Source organism: Mixophyes fleayi, chromosome 2 (genome assembly GCF_038048845.1).
Source record: "Mixophyes fleayi isolate aMixFle1 chromosome 2, aMixFle1.hap1, whole genome shotgun sequence".
NCBI classification, from domain to species: domain Eukaryota; kingdom Metazoa; phylum Chordata; class Amphibia; order Anura; family Limnodynastidae; genus Mixophyes; species Mixophyes fleayi.
Genome location: NC_134403.1, coordinates 363,290,881 through 363,304,338, shown reverse-complemented (window position 1 = coordinate 363,304,338; position 13,458 = coordinate 363,290,881). Strand labels below are relative to the sequence as shown.

The following is a 13,458-nucleotide window of genomic DNA, read 5'->3' as shown; positions in this document are numbered from 1 at the left end:
TAATAGGCTGGGTGATGTCAATGGTTCCTGTTGAATCAATAAACTTTATCCTCAAGAATGTAACAGTAACAATGAGTTTATGGATCTTTTGTATGGTAAAAACAGCAAAGGTGGTAGAAGAGTGAACTACATTCATTCATAGTCAGGGTGTTTGAGGGAAAACCTATAACCTAAACCATGAACATACGAAACAGCCACCAATCATCCTGTGTTTAGATTGCTTCACTTACATGCAATATACTTTGGTTAAGAGGCGGAAATAAGGGAGGATCATAGGACTATGTCCTTGATACACTAGAGAGCTGGACTGTAACATTTTGATTGGACATTGGCAATAAGGGAGGATGATTGGAATAGGTCCTTGATACACTGGAGTTCAGTTCTGGGGAAGCCTAGACACTAGAGGTAAAATGTAATATAGTGCAGCATTGTGGGAAGAACAAACCTTGCATGGGATAAAAAATTGAGCAGTGTGGACAAGGCCTTATGTCAGATTACAAGAATTCAATCTTGATAAGTTAATCAACAATGTACATATAAAAATAAGCTGAATAAAATGTCTACATACACTTGTGCAACAGTGTAAAATTGTAGAATAGGGCTGTAGTACAGGGTGGGGGGGGGTATGCTGGTTACCAATACTTGATCTACTCTTTTGTCTTTTCTCCTACTAATTTGTGAATCTTTCCTTGTGTTTTCCCTCCTCGCAGGTTGTGGTGACGATTAGTGACGGTAATGTACCTGCCCCATCATGTACTGTGGGACTGACCAATATAACTGTTACGCCTATCACTACCACAGCGGGAGCTCAATTCGCCAGCTTGCAGCCGGTGGCCGTGGGTCACTTGACTGCTCCCGACCGCCAGCTCCAGCTCGATAGCTCCATTCTGACTGTGACCTTCGATGCGGTTAGCGGCAGTGCCGTACTTCACAACCGGCCAGCGGAGCTGGCCATAACCTCCGCGCAGGAGGCCACCGGGTCTCACCCCGTGGCGCACTTCATCAACCTCACCACATTTGTGAATTCCATAGCACCCCTGGGAGGGCAGATCGCCACCGAAGGACCCCTGACGTGGAGAGCGGTACCGGTCGGTGAAACTCCGCCTCCTACAGAGGAAGACCCTCCCTCGGAACAGACTGAGCAGGAACCTCCGTCTTCTCCAGCACACGCTGGGCAAACCGTGGAAACAGACTCACAGGAACAGATGTACAGTTACTAACCCATTATCTGGTCACTGACTAAGCTATGAACATTAATAATGGTCGCTAGACCTATTAAATTATACAAACAATTTTTTTATTTTTATTTTTTCTTCTGTTGGAATGTGATTATCGCATTGTATTGATTTTGCCTCTCGGGCGGCCGAGGGAGGAGAAGACAGATTGCTTCTTGCCAGTGTTAAACGCTTATTGAAGTTCTCATTAAAAGAAAAAAACACTTGACAACATGATCCTTCCAGAACCGGTCATGGAACAAAATATAACTGTGAAGCTTTTCTTTTATATTATATTGTGAGAGATAGATATATATGTATAATGTGTAAATATTCTGCCTTGTTTGGTATTAAAGGGGTTCAGGGAGGGGCCATCTAGAATATTTAAGGCCTAGTGTTCCCCCATTCAGCACGTCCCAGTTTTTGGGGTCAGGTAACGCCCCCATATTTTAATATACGTAAAGTGCGTTAGAAAAGCAACCATGTGACGTACTACACACTAGTGTCATGTATTTTAGGCTCAGAACGATTCTATGAAATAGCTTCCTGTTAAGGACGTTTGACATAGGTAGAATTACTACAAATTATTATTTACTCCCATTACCACAAAATTATTATAAATCTATAATGGTGGGTGGGTCTCATTTACATTTATCAGCAAATCCGGCTAAATGCTGTACATTTATAACTGAACAGACCATAATGCGATGCAAGGGGTGCAAATGCAATTTGCATGTAGCACACACATACTGCGACTTAGAGTTGATCTAGGAAACCCCCCCCCTCCCAACTCTATATCTGTTTACACATATTCAATTTATTAGTAGAGTAAGAGATGAGTTTTCAGAAAGCGTCTGAAGACTTTAAGGCTCTGGGAGTGTCTGATTGGTCGTGGTAGGGAAATCCATAAGTGGGGAGCAGCACAGGAGAAGTCTTGTAGGCGGGAGTGAGAGGGGCTTACCAGAGACGAGACAAGGCGCAGGTCAGAGGTAGATCTGGGACGGAAAATATTTTTAAATGACATTTGGAATTTCCTTTGGTATACTAGACAAATAAGAAGGGTGATAGCTGACGGTCATATGCAAGAGTAGAGTAATTACTGCCATGATTTTTTGGTGTAATTGTCTGGATATTATAAAACGATAAAAGACTGGCGCTAGTCTGCGAAATCCATTCACATAGGTAAATTGTTATTAACGTAACAGTCACTGTGAAATTGGAGCAACCGGTTCCAGTTTCTAATCGGCACAGCTGCAACAACCCGTGTGGAGTTGAGCATTCACCGCCACACAGATACAGCAGCCATTGATAATGTATATATTATATAAAGGAGATAAATTCTAGAGATAGTAAAGTATTGTATTACAATAAGGACACACACTTGTGTATGGATAATCTGGTGCAATATAGTATTTAACAAGCTGCTCCCCCACCTGTACTCAGACCAGGGGGTAAATGTATCAAGCTGAGAGGTTTCCGGCGGATTTGAAAAACCAATCAGATTCTAGCTATCATTTATTTAGTACATTCTACAAAATAGCTAGAATCTGATTGGTTGCTATAGGCAACATCTCCACTTTTCAAACCTGCTGGAAAACTCTCAGCTTGATACATTTACCCACAGGTAGTAACGGCTTTCAGGTAACGATAAGCTGACATTTTCCATGGATTCCAGCTCCTGGTTGCAAAGTGTTAGAATAGTTTGCTAAATAAGGTCAAATTATTTTAAACGAATACGGTCGCTGGCTTGACGGTACAAAATGGTCTGCTTCCAATTTTCTACTTACTCCCATATTGCAATTATCTGGGCTGGATAAATTAATTGATGTGAAAGTGTAGGTGAGTTGTTTAAGGTTTTTTGTTTGTTTTTTGTTTTGTTTTGATTCAAACAACAAACCTCCACGCACTTTTCAATGAAAACGGGTGAAATAAAATTGTTCATCAGAGCAGAGGTTGTCTCTGTACCTGCAACAGAGAATCCACCAGATGGCAGTAGTGGCTTATTATTATTTTATTATTTGTTTTACTGTTCAGCCCTCTCTCCTAAGGTTTATCAGGTATGTAGAAGTAAAGAGCGTCCAGGATTTGATGTGCAATGAATGTTGGGGAAATAAATGATTTCCAAACCTTAACTGACAATACAGTAAATTAAATGCTAATCGCTTTCGGCAGTTGGGAGCAATATCACAGGATAACCAGAGATTACAGTCATGGCCAAAAGTTTTGAGAATCGCACAAATATTATTTTTCACAAAGTCTGCTGCCTCAGTTTTTATGATGGCAAATTGCATATACTCCAGAATGTTATGAAGAGTCATCAGATGAATTGCAATTAATTTCAAAGTCCCTCTTTGCCATGAAAATGTACTTTATCCCCAAAACAACATTTCCACTGCATTTCAGCCTTGCCACAAAAGGTCCAGCTGACATCAGTTCAGCGATTCTCTCGTTAACACAGGTGAGAGTGTTGACGAGGACAAGGCTGGAGATCACTCTGTCATGCTGATTGAGTTAGAATAACAGATTGGAAGCTTTAAAAGGAGAGTGGTGCTTGAAATCATTAGTCTTCCTCTGTTAACCATGGTTACCTGCAAGGAAACATGTGCAGTCATCATTGCTTTGCACAAAAAGGGCTTCACAGGCAAGGATATTGCTGCTAGTTAGATTGCACCTAAACCAACCATTTATCGGATCATCAAGAACTTCAAGGAGAGAGGTTCAATAGTTGTGAAGTAGGCCTCTGGGCACCCAAGAACGTACATCAAGTGTCACTACCGTCTCCTAAATTTGATTCAGCTGCGTGATTGGGGCACCACCAGTTCAGAGCTATGTTAGGTTAGGTCGGCGGTTCCCAAAGTGTGTGCCGCGGCTCCCAGGGGTGCCGTGAGCCAGCCATAGAAAAAACCAAAGAGCACATAAACTTACCAATCCGCGCGGCGCCGGGACCCAGCAGACTCCTCTATCTCGCAGCTGTCACTGACGTCGATATTCAGTGACAGCTGCGGGAGAGAGGAGTCTGCTGGGTCCCGGCGCCGCGCGGATTGGTAAGTTTATGTGCTCTTTGTTTTTTTCTATGGCTGGCTCGCAGCCGAGGAGGGAGTGTGACAGCGGGGCAGAAGAGTGACAGAGGGGCAGAAGAGTGTGACAGCGGGGCAGACAGAGGAGCAGAAGGGTGTGACAGCGGGGCAGACAGACTATAAAGTATATATGAACTTAATTTGAATGGTATTTGCCGTACATAGTGAGAAAAATCATGTTATCTATAGACTGCAAATGCACCACTGCCCCCAGTGGTCAAAATTCTAGAAGCTGAGTGGTTGATACATTGTAGCTGCACTTATTTCATGTTCTCAAAGCCTGCATCCTCAAGGTGTTTTTCTTGCTCAGTGTGATGATTATCATTACTATATTTGTCATATCCATAAGAAGAATTTTCCTTAGTAATCGCCTCCCTCGGGCCACATTCATTCAGGTACGTGGGCTTAGCATCCTGTACATACATCGTTAATAATGTTGAGATAAGACACATGTCTATCAAGTTCCACCTGTCATAAATTCCAGTTGTGTTGATCCGGAGGAAGCCAATGAGACAGTTTCCAATTTAACCTCACAGGGTAAAAAAACAACAACTTGTTAATGACCCTAAAAAGAGCAATGGTGTCCATTCCCTGGATCACTCACCCCCATAACACTCTCTAGTACTTATAGCAACAGATACTTTCTTGTAAGAAAGGCCTCACATCCATATTTAAACTCTCTTTGTGAATTTACAATCACTTCCTCATGTGGTAAAGTATTCCACACCTTAATCACTTTTACAGTAAAGAACTCCTCCCAATTCTGATGGTGAAACTGTTTGTCTTCTATTTTCATCTGGTGACTTAATATCCTCTGTATGGTTCTTACTATGCAAAGTTTGTTACAAAAAAAGTTTATAGTGTGACATACACAATACACATGACTCAATAATAACTAGGAAACAATTGCAAACTATTTCTCCAGATCATTGTTGTCAGGAGCTGTAAATAATGTTGATGATCTCGGTAATTTCACTCATTTGTAATTTATTCCTAGTATATAGTGTATTATTTGTATGGTATATGTATTACCAGTATGCATAGTAGAAGATGGGCATTTAAAGCCAGTTTATTCAAATTCTCCACTGCAGCACGGTGGCTCAGTGGTGAGCACTTCTGCCTCACAGCGCTGGGGTCATGAGTTTGATGACTGACCATGGCCTTATCTGTATGAAGTTTGTATGTTCTCCCCGTGTTTGCGTGGGTTTTCTCTGGGTGCTCTGGTTTCCTCCCACAATCCAAAAACATACTGGTAGGTTAATTGACTGCAATCAAATTGACCCTAGTCTCTCTCTGTGTGTGTGTGTATGTGTGTTATGGAATTTAGACTGTAAGCTCCAATGGGGCAGGGACTGATGTGAGTCAGTTCTCTGTACAGCGCTGCGGAATTAGTGGCGCTATATAAATAAATGATGATGAAAGAGCATTTTTCACCACTGCAAAATCCATTTGGGGGGACACTGCGACAATGGGGATATAGTAGCTGGACTTGGAGCAAGGGCATGTTAAATCTTAAACTATTTAAGCATAGCTCCTCTTTTACTATGCCCCTCCCATCTGGAGTCATCCTCCGGTTTATAACAGCCCAAAAGAGAGAGCCTAACTAGACGTAACAACAGAAATACGTCAACAACAAACAACCAAACATTCAGAGCAAAGGAGGGAGCACAGTATCCCCCAATGGACTCAGAGAAATGGATTTTCTGGTGAGAAAAAAAATCCTCTTTTCTCTGTCAAGCCATTGGAGGATACTTCAACAATGGGGACATTTAAAAGCTGCTCCTAAAGGAGGGATTGCTCTGAAACAGCTGCATGTAAAACCTTTCACTCAAAACCAGCATCCTGAGATGCAAATCCCGGCTACATTTAGAATATGGAAAAAGTGTGGACAGACGACCAAGTAGCGGTCCTATACAACAGTTTGGCTGAAGCACCATGACGACCCACCAAGGGAGCACCAACTGCCCTGGTAGAATGAGCCTTTAAGCCGACTAGCTCCAGTCTAGCCACCTCAATGTATGTCAAACGAATAGTGGATGTTATCCAATGAGCAATAAATTGCTTAGATGCTGGCCAACCATACTTAAAACATGAAGAGGTCATAAGTCTTGTGGACTAAAGCAGTACAGTCCACATAGCCCCCAGAGGGCCCGGACCACATCCAGAAGTAGCAATGAGCATCAGAAGTCAGAGATTGAGGACAAAATGACAAAACCACAATCTCGTGTTTCAAGTGAAAGCGGGAGCAGAGTCCACAACTCAGACACATGATGAACTGAAGAGAAGGCAAGCAGAAATACCACCTTACAGGTACCATAGTGGAGATAAACTTATTCCATTGCTCAAAGGGTTGTTTAATAAGAGCTCTCAGCACAATATTGAGATCCTAAGGCTCTATGAGATGTAGAAAGGGGGGCTGCACATGAAGAACCCCTTGGAAATTCTACACATCTCACATCAATGCCAACTTTCGCTGAAAGAAAACAGAGAGTGATGAAACCTGCATCTTCAAAGACGAGAAATTAAGGCCCTTGTCAAAACTCTCCTGAAGGTAGGGCAACAAGCGGAATAGACTAAACCTAGAAGTGTGAAAACCGGGCCCTCACACCACCGATTATATGCTTTCCAAACAGAAGTAATATACAGAAAGATAATGGTTTCCTCACCTTAATCATAGTTTCTACAACCTTATGCGAAAAACCACTAGCCTAAAGAATAATGGTCTCAGTAGCCAAGACATCAAAGCCAGATGACTTAAAGAGTGGCACGAAGAGAATCCTGAGCCAGAAGGTCTGGATGAAGAGGCAACCAGTAAGATGGACCTATGGCCAACCCTAGGATATCAGAGTACCATGTTCTACGCGGCCAATCCAGAGCCACCAGAATGGCGGTCACCCTTTCTCTTTTTAGTTTCTTTAACATGGGCATTGATGGGAACAGATATTTCAGATGAGACTTCCATGGGATCGGCATCCGTGTAACTCAAGTTGTGGTCTCTGGACCTTGTTCATAACTGAGGATCCTTGAAGTTCAGACATAACATCATGAGATCTATCTCTGGCTGACCCCAGCACTGTCCCAGCTGAGCAAACAACACTGCGCAAAGGGGCCATTCTCATGGATGATTCTGTTTCAGTAGAGATAATTGACTTCTTATTTCTCCACCCCCGGGATAAATGTGGGAGATATCACTGGAACATGACGTTCCGCCGAGAACATGATCGGTGCAGTCTCTCACATGGCCATGACACTGGTGTGTTCCCCCCTGATGGTTCAGGTAGGCAATGTTGCACTGTCCAATTGGACTTTTTGTGGCTTTCCAGCCAGGATCCCTGACCCTGTAAGAGTGCTCTGTAGATCTCTCTTAGCTCCAGGACATGCTTATTGCTGGGCAATAAGGAATCCTGGTATGAACAGAGTCCCTGGAACTGAGGGCCTATGACCATTCCCCAGCTGAAGAGAGAAGGGAAGGACTGACTCTTTGTGAGATTCGGTCTTCTCAATCACCACGTGAGTGACTGACAAGTGGCTGTGGGCAAAGTTATGATCTGCCTGTCCAGCTGAAGAGTGGACCATTTCCTGAGAAGTTTGTGTTGAATCAGTCTGGAATTAAACCGTGTGAAAGGCACAACCTCAAACACCAACACTATGGTCCCCAGCAATTTCATGCACCGGAGAGGAGACACTTCCCATCTGGCCAGCAAAGACTTGGTCTTGTTCACAATGAAAAGGACTTTGTCCTCCAGTATGAACACTTTCTAACACATTGTGTCGATTTGAGGCCAAGAAACCTAATCTATTGTGCTGGAAGACCTGAGAATCCAGCAGTGCCTCTCCAGAATCTGGATAGTCAGTAGAATATGCTGGTGGAGGGGAAATTCAGGTGACACCTTTAACAGCAGATCATCCAAGTATAGCATGATTGTGTTGTCCTCCGAATGGAGGAGATTCGCCATGATGGACATCATTTTGGTGAAAACCCTTGGGGCCAAAACCCTGAGCCAAGCCAAAAGGGTAAATCCCAAAACTAATAGTGTGCATTGCCCACTGCAAAGTGAAGAAGACACTGATACGCCTCCCAAATGGGAACATGGAGGTCAGCATCATTTATGTTGAGGGATGCAAGGAACTCACCTTCTCCCATTCTGACCGCAACGACTCCATCTTGAATCTCAGAACCCCTTCTTGTTTGTGAAGAGTTCTGAGATTCAAAATCGGACGAAGCGAGCAATTCAGTTTCGGGAGCAGAAATAGGTTGGGCTAAAACCCCAAACCCCTTTCTTGAGGAGGAACTGGAACTATCACACCAGAAGCTACAAGTTTCCAGATAGTCTTCCTAAGAGCCAGTCTTCTGAGTCTGCAGGTGGTCAGGCCTGTGGTGAAGAATCTGCGCTGAGGTAATCTGACAAGGTTGATGGCATAACCCTTTGTCACTACCACCTGATCCCAGGCATCTATGGTTAAAGTCAACCATTGGTCCTGAAAAGTCAGAAGGCGAGCCTCCACCGCAGTGATGTGGTGGATCGTCCCGTCCTGCAGAAACCTATTTTTGTTTATTTTGGAGCCCCGCATCTGGCAGACCCCCTGCCTCTATGAGAAACTTACCAGAGAGTATGAATATTGAAATCTGTCCGAAGGAATGAAAGGTCTTAAACCGTGGTTGTTTCAGTTTAGCATTGGTAACAGGGAGAAAAGCGCTCTTAACTCACGTAGCTACCTGAGTGATCTGCTCCAGTTCCGAGTCAGTTCCGACAAATGGAAACCACTCTGGAGCACATTTAGATTCTCCATATGTAGACAAGAAATATAGCCAGAAGGAACGCCTAGCCCCAATTATGAGAACAGACAGTCTGGAGGTGCCCGAAACAGCATCCAGGGATGCCTGACCTAAGAAATCCTTAGCTCCCTGAATGTGATCAGCAGGACAAACAGGTCGGCTGCTCGGATATGTTCATTAAATATATATTTTCAGCATCAACAAAATATAACTTAGTCCGGCACTGAAAAGAATGCTCAAACTCGATACCAACGCTGGGGATCTGCACCCCAAAAATAGATAAATATAACAACCAAGTTCAGTGCCTATACCAGTGCATCTTTCTACCAACCGTTCACCTTTACACTTCTGAAGAGTCCCGGAGGAGACGGGGGACGCACTTCTATGACGTCAGTCACTAGCAGGACCACGCGCTAGTGTTTGGAGTTGATGTGGTGAGAACAAGAGCTATACACGGAGCTCCGTATAATATCTACATCTAGAAGAGGAGGATCCATGTCGGTTACACAGTACATAGTACATATCAAGGTACCGGTCCTATAATACATCGCCAGAAATTGGTAAGAGACTTATGTTACCTTTTGACATTCCGTATTGGATTTCATCAGTTATTCCGGAGTTGGACCTCCCAAACACACTTTATTCTCCATATTATTATCCCTAATAGGGTTTGGAAATTCCGTGAAAATCATATCATAATCTCTATAATAATAGAGTGGAACGGTTTTTATACAGTTGCTGGACTGGTATATATATTATCTGGTTAGCGTGTAGGTGCACCTACCTCGCTATAAATTGTTTTGGCACCGGTAACAGCCCACATTGGTTGTACCTATTATGGTTTTTTACATGTTAGAATAAACATTTTTTAATTATATACTTTGTGCATGAGTGTTTTTGTGGCAGACTCGGGCATACCACCGCATACCTTGGTTGTTATATATTTTCAGCAGTCAGAAAAGAGATTTCAATAGATCTTTAAATGTAATTGAATTCATTAGCAATACTTATGTGCAAGAAAAATAGACAAAAGAATGCTCGTGTTTGTGTTCAAACTTTAACAATATCCGAGATACATTTAGAAGAATAAAACAAAATACAAAGTAAAATAAAAAATTGGTCTCCGCAAATGTGTATTAACTTGAATGACGCGGCTCCGTTCCATACCAGCCTGTTAAAAATTTATAGAAAGTCTGTAATTACTTGTCAATTATAGATAAGGGATATTCTGTTACTTGTTTGTTATCTTTACGGTTCAAGTAACCTTGAAATCAAATATGTTTAGTAGACAATCTATATGCACATATATACCCATACCATATAACTCAGATGAACATGTAAAAAATAATGAAATATATGTTTAAAAAGATGGCATCTGGCCCACCAAATATCCAAGACCATTTTAATATAGGGGTATTTGCTCTGATCCCACAAACACAGGGCCCATCCTAAAATTCATAGTAATGGATATGAAATGACTTAAATCAGTTCTGCCTCAGCTCCCTCGTGTTTTAGGAATACAAAGACTGCTTATGTTAAACTGAAGAATCATCATCATCATCACCATTATATATATAGCGCCACTAGTTCCGCAGCGCTGTACAGAGAACTCACTCACATCAGTCCCTGTCCCATTGGAGCTTAGTCTAAATTCCCTAACACACACACACACACACACACACACACACACACACACACACACACACACACACACACACACACACACACACACAGACTAGGGTCAATTTTGATAGCAGCCAATTAACCAACCAGCATGTTTTTGGCGTGTGGGTGTGGGAGGAAACCGGAGCACCCGGAAGAAACCCACGCAAACACGGGGAGAACATACAAACTCCACACAGATAAGGCCATGGTCGGGAATTGAACTCATGACCCCAGCGCTGTGAGACAGAAGTGCTATCCACTTAAGCTGGGTAAACACTACACTGTTTTCGTCCAATAATCGGCTCAAACAAATCGGTCAGTGTGTGCAGTGACACGATGGTCAAAAGTCTGCCCAAATGGACGATTATCGCCTCATTTGGTTGGTCGTACCGTTTAATATTTTCGTTCCAATCTCGTTTCCGCTGTGTAGTGTGTATAAACTTCCGACCGATCCACAACAGTGAGTACGAAATTACAGTCATTGCTCACGACAACATGGCTGTAAAAAGTCGCTAAAGGGAAGTCCGCTCTTCCCTTTATCGTCCTAAACAAGGCTAGTGTGTATGCAGTCCATGGACCGAGCGATCGGACCTTCGATCGCATGTAAAATCGCTCGGCATAAAAAGTTGGTCGAAATTTCTGTAGTGTGTACCCAGCTTCAGCCACTGTGAATCTCCACTTTTGGGGGATTTGCTGGCCCAGGATGATCTTAGTGTAAACATAACCCTTACATAGCCCTAAAAATAGCCCAAGTACTGAAATTGTCTAAACCTGCAAATTAACCAAAGAAACGCATTTAAAAATTAATTGAAGGAGCACTGAGTCTGCACTGGGTCTGCATCACTAAATGTGTAAGAAACTTCCCAAAATTGTAAAATATTAGATTGTTCTTGTCCTGCTCTCGAGATAATTTGATGGACTTTTTTTTATAGTTATGAGTTAGGCTGGGTACACACTATACAAAATTTCTCCCGATGCATTATCCTTAACAATGTAACCAACGATTAAAAAGTAGATAGCTAGATCTACTAGGCAATAAATGTATACAGATACAACTTATCTTGACAGCCAATCAAATATTAATTTACAGGTCCTCAATGTATTCAATCACCTGATATGCTGGCACTTGTTTCCCTCATACAAAATGGCCGCAGCATGACCTACCCCTATCAATGGACGATTTGATAACTTGTCAGTCCATCTTTAGTGGTCAATGTGATAAGGGGATTCTGTAAACAGAGGCCACAGTGTGACAGGTCACCTCCATCCACACAGGATCTATCAAATACTTGTTACTGGTTAGCAAAACTCCAGTCAAACACTTGTTGCCCTTGTAATTCCTTGTTTGCAGCCAAGTGAAGGCTTTGATGTAATTATCAGGCCAGCAGGTCACTTCTTTACTTTTACTGCTTTCCTTATCAGTTCCCATTGTTATATCCTGACCGTAAACGCCTGATTACCTAGAGACATGTCTGACCGCACTTCTATTCATCCCTCCCATAATACACATGTTTATTTCTTTATTCCATATTAACTTCCCCTTGGAGTGGTTGGGATTGTATTCAGTTCCTTTCAAGGATAACCTCATTTAAATATAAAGAAAGTAACACATAAAAGGAATGAGGCTTTTCAAGCTAAATATTACTGAAGAATCTTCCTATGATCACATTGTCTTATGCATTTTACATGACAACATTCAGCTGACAAATAGAAAAAGAGGTTTACAATAACTATACATTAAAATGGCTTCGCCTAGCTGCTGCAAGGTATTCCTGATTCCTATTTTTGTTTAGCCTGTTTTTTGTGTAGAAATGAAAGCCAACTTCTCACCTACACACAATTGGACTGATTTAAATTTAAACATAAAGTTGATTCATTATGGCAAAGAAAGGAGGAAGTTTGCAACTTGGCAAAACCATGCTGCATTGGAGGGGGAGATAAATTTAAAATGTGATGGCAGATTTATAGTTGGGGTAGGGCTTGTCCTAGATCAACTTTAAATGTCAGGGTAATATTAAAGCTATCAAGTATGAAAAAACAGCCAGTATTTTCCTTATGTGCAAAATAATAAACTCATTTGCACCCCTTGCATTGTAACATGGTTTTGTCTAGGTTTGCTTTGCTTACCTTACGGAATCAGGCCCAAAATTGCAACTTTTGCAATTTTCCGACTTTTGCGTAGACGCAGAAATGCAACCCTAGCGTCTGGTGTCTGGAGTGTACTAAACTCGGAAGCTTGCACCAGATCTAGGGCCGAAATTACAGGATTCCCCTCTCCAACCCCCTCCATCTCCCCGGAGGGAAGGAGTAAGAAGTTTGTAACTATGCAGTAAGTTCTGTAGCTTTTTAGGGTTCCGTGTGCTAAAATAAACTGGTGAATACTGCTCTAGATCTCACAAGCAGGTCCCTCTGTCCTCTGTCTCACGTCTACACCTCCTTCATCTACCCTGTCTCTGCTTGAATGATTTGCAAAGCTTAACTGGAGTTTTGTGATAGCTGCAGAAGGGGGTCTGGTTCTTATGATGTGTTGCTGAAGTCATACTCTCACCAGACCCCTCTTTCATCTGTTTTTTTTTTACTTTGTCATTAATACCCTCTCACCTCACGTGCCCATCTCAGGAAGTGAGATAACCAGGTTCCTTCACTAGGTACATTGTGAAAAAAATAAATAGTGAGAATTACTGAGCTGTGGTGTCAGGGAACGCTCTCGTTTCACCTTTTTTTG

General features: G+C 42.3%; 1 protein-coding gene across 5 annotated transcripts in view; it reads left to right on the top strand.

Annotated features, from left to right (window-relative positions):
- Positions 1 to 1,446, top strand: part of PRDM15 (PR/SET domain 15) — a 36,403-nt gene extending 34,957 nt beyond the window's left edge. For all 5 annotated transcript variants that reach the window (XM_075197287.1, XM_075197285.1, XM_075197286.1 and 2 more), the window contains one exon: positions 711 to 1,446. In XM_075197287.1, coding sequence (XP_075053388.1) covers positions 711 to 1,220 — 510 coding nt within the window. In that variant the 3' untranslated portion in view covers positions 1,221 to 1,446. The remainder of the gene's footprint in view (positions 1 to 710) is intronic.
- The last annotated feature ends 12,012 nt before the right edge of the window (positions 1,447 to 13,458 follow it).